The 13,175-nt window shown below is 36.6% G+C and overlaps 1 protein-coding gene across 9 annotated transcripts in view; it reads right to left on the bottom strand.

The window, feature by feature from the left end:
• CNTN5 (contactin 5) overlaps positions 1–13,175 on the bottom strand; it is a 618,627-nt gene that overhangs the window by 319,472 nt on the left and 285,980 nt on the right. For all 9 annotated transcript variants that reach the window (XM_039563708.1, XM_039563715.1, XM_010400613.4 and 6 more), the window contains one exon: positions 2,294–2,424. In XM_039563708.1, coding sequence (XP_039419642.1) covers positions 2,294–2,348 — 55 coding nt within the window. In that variant the 5' untranslated portion in view covers positions 2,349–2,424. The remainder of the gene's footprint in view (positions 1–2,293; positions 2,425–13,175) is intronic.

Here is a 13,175-nt window from a genome sequence, read left to right as displayed (position 1 = left end):
GTCTCACAAATTTTAAAGCATATTAATGTGTTTTACAGAGTTAGATTAATCTATTTGGAGCAAACTGTACAGGTATTTTCTCTAACAGCAGCTGAGGGTAAGGAGATATTAGCTGTGTGAAACCAACTGCATGCTCAGGTACATTAGTTGCACAGATAAATACCTTCTGCCAAATGTCAACGTTTAACTCAAAGACTTCAAGACAAAAGAAATAGTTCTTAAGAAGAAATCCTATATTTAAATTTCTGACATCCTTCTGGAGTTTGCACCAAATGTCCTGCAATTTGTAGCAACAAAAATATAAATTTCAATTAAAAAAAAAATTACATCAATAGGTGGTGGTTGTAAGTTACAGCTGCTAGAATCACCAAAATACAAATGCTCACAAAATTTACAATGTGGCTGACAATCCACCACAAATAAAACAAAAATTTCCCTGTCCAAAATCAATGGACTTAGATAAAACAAGAAAATGAAGCTATATGAAGGCAACCAGAATAAATCAGACTGTTTCATGTATGCATCCAAAGCATGTACACTGACATCCATGGGCACTTCCTGCTATCGAATTCCTGTGTAAAATATCATTTTATTGTTACAAATGAAGGTGTTTTATTTCACTGACTTTTGAATTTCATCTTGTGATGACAGAAATCCAATAAATTTTGGAAGAATTTGGGAAAAGAATAGCTTAGGAGCTGTTGAGATGCAATAATCATATCTTATTACAAGGACAGGGCTTCTTAATATCTTAGTCTAAATATTTATAGTTTCACCACGCAGTATAGAAGCCCAGAGAAGCTGACTTTAGCCGCATTCCCACCCACCCTTAGGCCCCACTGTGGTCTGAGAAATGCTCATTAGGCTCTGGCCTTGAAGAACTGCACCTGGACTAAGCCCCTCTCCAGCTTGTCAGAAACACTGTCTATTCCCAGGAAGCAGAAGAGCACCAGATTTTTAATGAGCAGCCTTCAACTTTCTTGCCTGAACAACCCAAATAAAATAATATTTCTGTTACTGAACCTTCAAAGAAAGTTACCAACTTGAATTGCATCCAGAACAGAAAATTGCTATGACTAAAACCCACTCTCTTGCAGTCTTACAACAGTGGTCTAAAGTGAGACCCTTTTGAGCTCTCAGTTATGAGGGCCAATGACTACTAAAGCCCCCTATCTAATGACCTTATAAACAGTGGTCCAAAGCAAGAATCTTTTGAGCTCTCACTTTCCCGAAGATAAGTGGCTAATGTATCTCAAACACCAATAATGGGATGGCTGTGAAGCCAACCAAGAACTTTTAGTAACAACGGACATGAAATTTTGGTAGTAGGCTTTGGGAAAGAACAAATTTTGACTGGAGAAGAGGGGCCAGGTGGACATAGGGCAGCAATTTTCTGAGAGAAAGAACCCCAACACAGTACAGCAGAGCACAGAAATGACTGGCAGAAAGCCAACATGGACTTTAAGGTGAGATTGGGACCACCAAAGACTTTAGAAGTCCTCAGACCCATTTCCAGAAAGGCCTTAAAGAATGGACTCTGCATGATAAGTTATTAGCTGAGAAAGTGAGAAACTTGTCTTCAGGGTAAAGAAACCTGGCCATAAAAAGGTACCTCCCCACCCAATCCCAGGCAGTGCCCCTTGGACCCTGGACATCTCATCAGCTGGACCAACACAGCTGGATCGATGCTTATCACCTGGGTTGGCACTGAAACCAGGATCGGCATCCCCTCAGCTGGATTGGCACTGAGACCAGGACAGGCAACCCCATCAGGGATGGATTGACACTAGAGGGGTGGTGATCCCTTTTTTGCTTTTCTTTTTCTTCTTTCTTGTCCTCCCTTTTTCTCTTTTCCTTTATTTAATTCATCTCTCCCTTTTAAATGAACCTATTTCTCTTTTCCCTTCCGGCCTGCCCCTTGATCCAAGATCCACTGCCATGTGCTTAATCTTTCTTTTCTCTTTAGTCTACCCTTTTTTATCTAAACCCCACTGCCATGCACCTATATAGTAGGTCAGGGACTAAAATACCAACTTTTATTCCAAGTGCATAATTCACCAATAACACTCTATGCTTGTTTGCAGACTCTCTGACTTCTGTCATTCTTTTGGACCAAGGAGCATTTTTGAATCTTAAGTACTTCTTTCCCTTAAGGGTGGGTCAGCACACTCAGGCAAATAGTTTTCATAACAATGTTGATCTTCTCCAGCTTGCTTTTACATGTTCCTGTTTCTGTTTGCAGTTAAGAGCCTTTAAATGATAAGAAAATTTTGTTGTTTTGGTTTTGATTTACCTGAAAGACAGCCAGTCAGTGACAGAAACAGCAAGAGTTTCCATGACAACCACATCCTTGGTCACAAAGGTCCTTCCGTCCCTCTTTGTGCAGTTGTTAGCAACGTTGACGTTTCTTAATTAAAGCTTAGCCTAGTGGGACAAAGACAGATCTCTGTTAGGAAAATTAAAAATATCTCTCAATAATATGACAAACAATTCAAGAGACAAAGTTGATCCTAGTGCAATTAAAATCCTAGCTCCAAAGGTCTCTGTATGCACAGGAACAGGTATCCTGACAGACACTCAGAGAGATCTTGTTCCAGTAGTTAACAGTGTTAATAGCTCAAATGTCTGTGGCAGTGCTCTGCATGCATATATATACATATTTATATGGATATCACCCTAAAACTATATGTCTTGAAGCTTTGAATTTCCAAAAAGCCAAGCTAAGGAGATAGTACACATATCTTTCACAGCAAATATATTCAAAGCACATAGCTTGATGTGCTCATACTTTCCTGAAAGTGGTGTGTTGATTTTTGGTATAAAGTGTTTCAAGTGGAAGTGTGGGTTTGATGAGTGGATGGACAGTGAAGTGTATTGAGAATTGGCTGGAGGTCAGAGATCAGTGTTGTGACCAGTGGTGCAGAGCCTAGTTAGAGCCCTGTAGCTCACAGTGTTCCCCAAGGATCGGTACTGGGTCCAGTCTTGTTCAACTTATTAATCAGCCACCCTGGATGAATGTAACTCTCAGTAAGCTGCCTGATGATACAGATCTGGGAGGGGTAGCTGATAGCCCAGAGGTCTGTGCAGCCCTTCAGAAGGGCCTCAACAGTCTTGAGAGATGAGCAGAGAAGAACTGCCCGAAGGTCAACAAGGGCAAATGAAGGGTCCTGCACCTGGGGAGGAATAACCCCAGTACAGGCTGGGGGCCAACCTGCTGAAAAGCAGCTCTGCAGGGAAGGACCTGGGGGTCCTGGTGGCTGGTGGACAATACACTGTCCATGAGTCAGCAGTGGGCCCTTGTGGCCAAGAAGGCCAGAGGGATCCTGGGTGCATTAGAAAAAGCATTGCCAGCAGGTCAAGGGAGGTGATCCTGCGCTTCTACTCAGCCCTGGTGAGGCCATATGTGGAGTGCTGCATCCAGTTCTCGACTCCTTAGTACAGGAAAGACAAGGAAGTACTGAAGAGGGTTCAGCTGAGGGCTGTGAAGATGAGGAGGAGAGTGAAGCATCTCTCATGAGGGAAGGCTGAGAGAGGTAGCAGGGCACTGGAACAGGCTGCCCAGAGAGGTTGTAGAGTCTCCTTCTCTGGAGAAATTCAAGACCCTCCTGGACACAATCCTGTGCAACCTGTTCCAGGTGGGCCTGCTTTGGAAGAAACTTTGAAGTATATATCTACAGACTTCCCTTTCAAATCCAACCATTATGTGATTCTTTTCCTGAAAGTAATATGTTGGTATATTTAGTATAAAGCATTTAAAAAAAGTTTCAGGAAAATCCAGGCATTTTTACTACTTGCAAACTGGATTGAAATAGATTCATTTCTTCAACTTAACTCAGTGTGTAAAGAATCTACCAATACATTTGAAACAATCAACACTTTCACAGAATATATTATTCATACTCATCTCCTTCTACTATTCCTCGGATTTGTGTTTCCTAACTGTCCCATGACACGAACATAAATTTTGACATACTTCATCTTTGATCACTGTCCTCTTACTATCACTTTAACAACGTCAACAACTTTAACATATTGAAACTCATTTGCATTCAAATGTTTGAAAAGTCCATCCAAAATATGAGAAGTTTCAGCTGGTTTTGTATGAACATAAGTGCACTTCTGGTCTTTGACTTGAAAAACATCAAGTTGCAAACATAAATTTAATTTCTTACATTTAATTAGTCACATCTGTTCAGGAGGATTTTGAGATCCTCTTATTGGAGCCCAAGGAATCTTCAGTCAGTAGAGGCTGTGATCTACAGCTACAAGAGCAATCACACAATAATGAGACAAAGGAGAATTTCCTTTGCTCCCCGATCAAACCCCTTTTGGGGTATATGAGTATATGACTCCTTCAGATTATAACCAGTTTAGTTACATGCCATATTCACTGTTTTGGGGTCCTATTCTCTATGTTAGAACCCTCATAGGAAGACAACAGAGGCAAAGCTCTACACAGTTGTCAGAAATAAAAATATAAATCATAATGTAAAAGTAGGTTCCTGCCATATTATTCCATTTCAACTGCTCTCTGAGCATCTCTAGTTGTAACCAGTTTTGACAGTCTTTCCATCGTATATAGAGAGACACAGTGTGAGCACAAGATGACAACATCTGTTTAGGTTGCTGGTAGTTATTCCTGCAACAATATAAAGGTGTAGCTTGTCAGCTTTCATTTAAACAGCATAGCAGGTATGCTTTTCAATACAGATAAAAAAATCCCGTTTAGGATTTGTACTTCCTTTCAGGTAACACAGACCAGGAAAACTTAATATTGGATGTACACATCAATATAAGCAACCCTGAAAGAGAACACAACAATCTGGTAGACAAGTGACTTTCCACATAGAGCCTGTAACTCATTTAAACCTCCACAGGAAACCTCCTCAATTAATTATTAATGCCTTCTGCCTTTGTCTTTCACTTCAGTGATAATCTGCTTTTCAGTCACTGTGTTTCTTTGGTTAGTGAATTATCTCATTCAGCATTCTTTGCTGGCCAGGCCTTTGGGAAATAAGTATTTTCATTAAAATTTAAATTTTTCCCTTATGACCATATCTGTTAAAGAGAGTAAAGCAGAGATTCCTCCCCCTGCCCCCAGCTTTATTACTTTTTCTTCTTCCTCTTTTACTCACTTCTTTTCAGCTACTTTTATAACAGTGCAACACAGAAATTATTTTAACTTAATGATTTTTTTGTTGCTTGAACAGGAAAAAATATACCAAATTTTCCAGCATTACAGTGTGAGATTACTGTTGCTGTTATTATTACCAGGTATTATTGTGCCTATTGGGTCAGACCGTTAAAAATAATAATAACAAGGGTTGTGATTGGTAGAACAGAAACGGGATGAAAAATAACTGGAGCCAAACAATGGGAACATCAAAATAAAAGATGGACTTATACACATTTCTCTTTGCAGTCTTGAAACATGATGATTTTTAACTTTCTGTGGAAAAGAATTTTTTTAATTAATGTCTCATTGAAGGCAATAAAGTTATCACAAACAGTGTCAGATAAGGAGCCCATAGCTGAATAGCTGAATAGCTATAATAACTTTTATGTCACAGCCCTACGTAACCTGTACCTATCAGCATAATATGTACTTCAGACCACTTACACAGGAATATTAAAATGTAAAACCAGAGCACAATGACAGGGAGACAATCTAATTTAAGTCATGGATGTTGGACAATGGCCTTCCTTGGATATTTGTTGTATAAATATGTTGGCTGATCTCAGTAGAAGAATTGCTAGCAAAACAAGCAAGGGGAAAATATGCCACTGCATAGCTTTTTAAAAATCCCCATAGAAATCACAATTATTGTCGTAATGAAAGGATTTTGCATGTCTACCTAATTTTTCTATATTTCTTGTTTCTTCTAGGATAGTTGGCTAACACTTGACTGGCCATATGGATAAATGAAATGCATAGCAACATAGTAGGGTTAATGAACATCTACGGGTTGGGGAGTACAGTTCATGCAGACTGACAAAGACATTGATATTGCATGTATAGGGCTGTCACATGGCATGTGGGATAATAAAAAAGGTACTTTGTAGGAAATAATATGGCTAAGAGGATGAAAAAGCTGTATTTAATAAATAGAGGCAGATAGTCTAATTTCTGCTCTAGATTTAATGAAGGAATGTTACTCCTGACTTTACTATCAGTAGTTGTCATCTATCTTTCTGATGACTAAGCTCTCACTTTTAGACAGATGTGTGATTGAAGAATTCCTTTATGCTTATAGCAGAAAGATCAAAGCTGCACTAAATCAGAGGGGCGTCTTCTTTCTGACTAAAGATAAAAAAAAAAAAAAAGAAAGGGTGTTATTGCTGAAAAGAACCTAATGAATATTTTCTTAAATCTTGTAAGAAAAATCTCCTACTGAAAACTGGCTTATTCTAAAAGAAGTTTAAGGGCATATATATCAGCCGTATTCAGTTGTTCTTGGTTTGAAAATCTTGCTAATTTTATGTTTTGTTTTGGTTTTTTTTCACCCCTTACTATCCCAGAATGAGGAATACTTAAAAAAAAAAAAATTACATATACAGAATATACAGTAAGTTACTAATGTAAAAGAACACAGCTAAAGATGCTAAAGATGCTGCTTAAAAGGACTTTAAAATAATTTCAGCTAAACAGTATCTGTTTTTTCCCTGAACTATAAATTTGGAGCTCACAAAAATCCAAATAGCTTGTCTGGAACATTTTCTTGGCTTCATTGATAATTCAGTGCAAGAAATGAAAATTAAATTGTCCAGAATACATCATTTTTTACAGATGTCATTCGGATAATAGCATGAGTTGACAAAGTTCTACAGTCAGATTTTTAATTTAAAGATGCATGGTCTACCATTTCTTGATTTCTTTTTATATCCTGTCCTGTTCTTATTCTGGTTTGTTTACAATATACACAGTTTCAGTAACTTATTTTTTTCCTAATATCAAGGACTTGAATTTTCCCTGAAGGCAATTTGTATAAAACAGTGATCTAAAATAAATATGTATATATAAATATGTATAATGTATATAATATGCAGCAAGTAATTTATCTAACTTCTTTTTCTGCACAAAAATTAGAAAATGCAGTTTTCAATTTCCACATGGTACTACCCATCGTCCTTTATTTTCCCCAGGATTTCTGCCAAATTACTTTTGCAATTTGTTTTAATTCTGTGTGTTAACTGTAGAAAACTTATTAAAGCCCTCACCATTCAGTATGTTTTAATGAATTGCTTTAGCTGGTAGTGACAGGGTAGATATTTTCTCATGGTTCTGACTCCTAATAGAATTTGTGAATACTGAGAACATGAGTACTAATTCGGTGCTCTCACCTCTAATGTGCAAGAGGCTTGAACCAGATACAGTAAAATCATGATCTTTCTAAAGATGATAATAGCATCTACTATCATTAATGCTTGTTTTCTGGCACTTATGATAAATTTAAATGCAACTGCAAGGATCTGTTCTTTTTTTAATTAAAATACTTATAAAACAAAGCCTTTAGCACAGATACCCTGATACTGATATCAAAGTGCTTTCTTCCATTATCACTACCTAATATCCCTTTTTCTATCATATGCATATTTATCCATTTACCTGTAGCAACAAGAAAGAGATGATTGCTTAAATCCACATCCTCTCCCAAAGCAGTCTAACAAGTCTTTGTCTCTACAGTGACTTCACTTCTCAAAGGATGTGACTTGTCACAAAAATAAAAGTTTTCTCTGTAATATTTTTCCGATATCAATATATATATCAATATATATTGGAGGAAAGTTCAAATTATTTCATTCTCCTTTTCCTTTCAAAAAAGGAACATGCTCACAGGTAATGAAGAAGTAACACCAGTGATAAGCAATTCTGATGTTCTAGATAGACTTGGAAGAGCAGGAACTGAAAAGAACTAGAAATTGAGCCATTCCCACCCATACATCCAAATAGAAAGAGAAAGAATAGCATATGCTATGAAAAACAAATATACTTGCATTGTTTTAGTTAGTATTATTAGGAAATACTTTTCCTCACATTTATTAAGTGGAGGATGTTGGCATAAGGTGCAATGAAACTGCTAATAATATTCCTTACTTCAGGTGGCAAACCTGTGAAATCAACAAATGCAACAAGCTAAGTACCACTGACTAGGGTTTCTATAAAAGGCTTGTTATAGTCCTGGAAGAAGAGAGAGGTCTAACTGAAGATACTGTTTAAAGTACTTGTACACTTTAAAGTCTTCTAAAGAACACCAAAGTTTCTCTCCCTCCCTGCACAACCTCTACTGCAATCTGGCCTTCGAAGATATGAATGGAATTGTTGCAGACAGCAATTCAGCCTGTCTTCCTTGCTCCCATGAGTATCAGACCTGAAATGCTCAGTCCTTGGAGAATTAGAGGCCTTAGAAAATCAAGGGCTCAGATATTACAAAGTTGATAATGAACAGTGGAAGTAGCTTGGCTGGAAATTTTTAAACAGAGCTTGTCTGCAGAGATCTCCCTAATGAATACTTACATACAAAGTTAACTAATAGGCCACGATTATTACAGACAGTGGTTATACAGAATATAAATAACCTTGACTGAGTTCATGTCCCTTCTTGCTTTCAATAAGGAATTAATTTTTTCAGTCCGAAGTCTTTTTGACAATACTATTTATAAAATGGCTGAAATTTAATGAAAACATATTAAGTTAATATTTGATAACAGTCATACCGTAGACACTTTTACAATTAAATGTCAGTGAAATTTATTATAGAACAAATGAAAGTGAAATGATATTAAGCTAATGTAAACAGCAAGGCATCTTGTAGGATTGATTATCACCCCAAGGGAAGATAATTTATTTTCAAGTTTTAGTAATTGTTCAAACTATTGTAAAGAAAATTTAATAAAAGACAAGCTTTAGCAGTTAAATAAAACAATTTCAGAGTTGTTTTATGAACACTCAATTTACTGCTAAACACATAAAAAGTTTCTTCTGCAGTGGAACCTTTCCTTGTCAAGTTCCTTCTGGTGAGCAAACAGGACTTTCAATATCTAAATTTTTTTATAATTTTTTTTGTGTTATATTTTTTTGGTTGGTTGGTTGGGTTTTTTTGTTTGTTTCTGGAGTTTTTTTGAGTTTTGCTGTTGTTGGTTTTTTTATTCATATTAATAACAATTTGAAAGACACCAGTCCAGTTCTAAGAGGAAGCATGGAATGCTCCTCTACAGAAAGGATCAAATTAACTCTTTCTGAAATAATGTTCAATCACAATTTCTATACTGGTGAATCAGCGTCTGAACTACTGCTCCAAAAAAACAAACTAAAATATTTGATTGCTAGTGCCGAATAAGTATCTCAAAATGCCTATGAGTCCAAGAGATTCTGAATTATTCAGATGAATCAAACCTGTTTGGAAAGCTGTGCACAGTACCCATAAAATAAAAAGTTAATATTGTATTAATATTGTATTAAATATTGATTATTTTCTAGTATTTGAATATATTTGCACATACATATTTAAAATAGAGAATCTGTATGTAAGAGGCAGAATGTCTCCCTTTCCAACTTTTCAACCAGTTGGCCGCATTTGCATCATGTTTAATACAATTTTTTAAACCAAATCCACCATTAATATGTCTAGAGGAGATTTACAAAATCACTTGAACAAGAAGGCTGGTTTATGCTGAATTATTTGAGGGATTGTTCAATGTTATTTCCTATAGGAACTAGATCCTCTTTGGCATTCTCACTGCAAATCAGACATAAGAGATCTTTGTGTGCTCCGGTGAAGAGGAAGATGGCAGAAAGAGTTCTCAGCTTCTCTAAACCAGCAAAAGTGAGGTGCTGCTATTCGGCAACATTCACTTGAATTAGGTGTGAAAAAAACTAGAGTACTGCTCAGGCAGTCAAGTACCCTGAGGTACTGGGTGCTGAGAAGTGTTAAAACCATGGGCTCCTGTCTACTTGTAGGCATTGAGGCAGCTTCAACATACTACTCCCACTACATGGCATGGTCCTGTTCTCTGGTGAATAAAATACTTGTTGAAAGAGGCCTTCTGAGAAGGAAAGCAGTAGAATTAATTCTGTTTTTTCCCACCTATTTGCCAATCAGACTGACAGCTTCTAAAATTCAGCTTACATTTCAAAGAACAAGAAGCTGATGGGGATGAAGCAGTTTAAAAAGCCTTGCTCTCTCACTTAGGATTGTGAATGCAATACAGATTCACTTAGCAGCACGATTTTCCAATTTCTTAAAGCTTGGGCTGAAAGTAATAAAGATTTGCTCACAAGTACCACAGTTAAGCTGTTTGGTTTCTTGTATGAACTTTATGAACAGTCATTTCTTCAAGTCTCACAAGCTGTCATTACACACTCTTCAATTTTTCTTTTAGTTCTGCCAATATTATTCACATCTAGTAGGAAAAAAGAATAAAGGAGAAAATTTTGTATAATTTGACACTATGGAAATGAAGTATATAAGCTCTCTTGTTAGTAAATGAAGAGGAATAGAAAACCTGAAGGAAAATTAATTCAAAGATTTTTGACAGTTATTTTGAAGTGAGATGAACAACCTCATTCTTTTTGCTAACTGTGATGGAAACCTGTTTGCAGCAGAAGCCTAGACAGATATCCTAGATTGTTCAATTAAATTTCAGATGGCAAAAGCTGAGTGATAGCAGTCTTCACTTGTTTTTTTCCAGTGTTATGGAAATTTCAACTGCATGTGGAAAATTCAACTGGTCATTTAACTTCCAATCTCAGTGGTATTACAATAAAATCAGCCTTCATCTGTTATAGCAATTTCTTGGTATTTTGCTTTAATTATTCAGGAAATATATTTAAGCATTTAATAATAAGTGTAAGAGATGCCTCAGAGAACTTGAGAAGTTCAGGGAGAAACTATATAGAATTGTGAGTCATGTTAGTAACCTGCTCTCAATCTGCACTCTTTGTATTAGACTTGATTTATTTGCAATGAAAAGTTGCAGGGAAAAAGGCATACTCTTATGCTACTTTTTTTAGGCCCATTGTTTATTTCCAAATTCCTCTGGGAGGTCATAATATGTGTCAGTGTAATCACATCTGGAGATGATCTCTTCTCTGCCAAGTGGAGGGATTAAGGACAATGACAGGACCAGCAAGACACTGCAGTTATTTTGTCTCTCAGCTGCACTTGGTAGAACTATCACTATTATATAAAGACCAGCTCATCTTGGTCTCTCTTCTGCAGCAGCCGACTACTACCAAGAGGGAACATGACTGCAGTCAAATAAATATCCTTGACTGCCCCTTGCATTTAGTACATCAGCCAGCATAAATAGGCCTAGCTTCAACCTTCCACTTAATGCAACTGCCAGACTTATGATATTATGCCTTTTAATAACACACAACAGGATCCTCACTCATCTCTCTACAAGGATATAAACCCCTGCAGATGGTTTGTACTGCTTTGATGTAGTGGCCACAATCTTTCCATGGACCTGTAAAATTGAACTCATTTCTATTCTCTCTTCCAAGAAAAATCAGCTCTGGCATACCAGACTATATTGTGCACCAGCGTGTTCAATATTATTCATGAAAAGGATCAGTAAATTTTCTGTGCCTCAGATGTGAGATCCTGTGCACTTTATAAGGAAGGTGCAGGGAAGGGTCCCGAAGATGTGTTAAGGAAAAGCAGGATCCTTCAATACCCTACTTGCCTCCTACCTATGGGCTTCATGCGATGCTGTCAGCCTGTCAGGAGGACACTCATCTGCTGCAAAGGATGTAGGCTACATGTGCTGCGTGCAAGACGCTGTTCCACGTGTAGAGTGGATGGGAGACACAAAGAGAGGTTTATGTGCAAAACGAGTGTGTGTGAACAATCTGTCAGTGCATGTGTGGTAAAAGTCTGCCTCAAAGCCAATGCACAAATTAGAAAAATGACAGTTCTATTAAAAAAAAAAAAAATATTGTGACATATTATTCGAGTTCTGAGTTATTACCTGTGTTAGTCACTGCTGCAGATTTCATACTAGTTCAGCCCCCAGGTTTAGGTAACAAGACCATTTTTAGTCAACTATTTTATTTTATCATGATATATAATGAAATAAATACAAAATCTTAGCTGAAAAGTTCCATCTAATCACAGAATCATAGAATCACAGAATCGTTTAGGTTGGAAATCATTTTGCTTCCCAGAGAAGTTGTGGATGCCCCATCCCTGGAAATGTTCAAGGCCAGGTTGCATGGGGCCCTAAGCAACCTGGTAGAGTAAAAGGTGTCCCAGCTCATGGCAGTGGGGTTGGAAATCGGGGATCTTTAAGATCCCTTCCAACCCAAACCTTTCTATGAATCTATGATTCTGTGGAAAGACCATTGAATGCAACAATAAACATAACACAGGCATTACATCTTGAATTCAAGAAGTCAGGCTAGACATTTCCTAAGCTTAAGACACACAAGTCACTTTAGACACTTTTGGAAGCAAGTCTTAACACTGAAGTGTATTTTAAAAACACTGAGTATATTTTTTTAAACTATACATCTAATTCAATTCAAACTATTCAGACAAACAAAAATAAATAAAAACACTGTTTAGATTATTGCAGTATACAATCTCATTACAATTAATAGTTGTCACATCTTAGGACAACAAAGAGTTTATTTAATATACAATAAAATGACATCTTTGGAACTTAGAGCAACAGATAAAGATGTAGAATTTGAAAATGCATCTGTAAAAGCAAAATTAGTTAGGAGAAGATACCTAAAACACTCAGTTGTTGTTCTGTAATGATTGTGATGGTTTAAATGTTAATAATTTTGTTCTTAGCTATGTTCTATTTGTAATGTTGCAATGCATTTTTTAACTGGCATACTGAAGAATATTAATGATGCAGCAAATTGACTGGTGCTACAGAGATGTAGCTGGTTTTTTTATGAGCATATTTAATTGCACATGTTTCTTAAGTTTCTAATTACAACCAGTACTAAAAGTGTCTAGATGCTTAAGGATGCATTTTTATATTTAAACATACTTCATTATTATTACTTATATGGCAGATAGTTCACTAAGATATAATGATAGGATATTAAAGTGGATTAGAAATCTCATTATTAAAACACAAGCTTGTCTGAATAAAAAGGAAAAAAAAAATAAAGTACTCTAAGTGGAATAAGCACCTCTTCATTTTCTTTCACAAAT

Source organism: Corvus cornix, chromosome 1 (genome assembly GCF_000738735.6).
Source record: "Corvus cornix cornix isolate S_Up_H32 chromosome 1, ASM73873v5, whole genome shotgun sequence".
NCBI lineage: Eukaryota > Metazoa > Chordata > Aves > Passeriformes > Corvidae > Corvus > Corvus cornix.
Note: the sequence above shows the minus strand (reverse complement) of the source record. Positions and strands in the feature narration are given on the sequence as shown.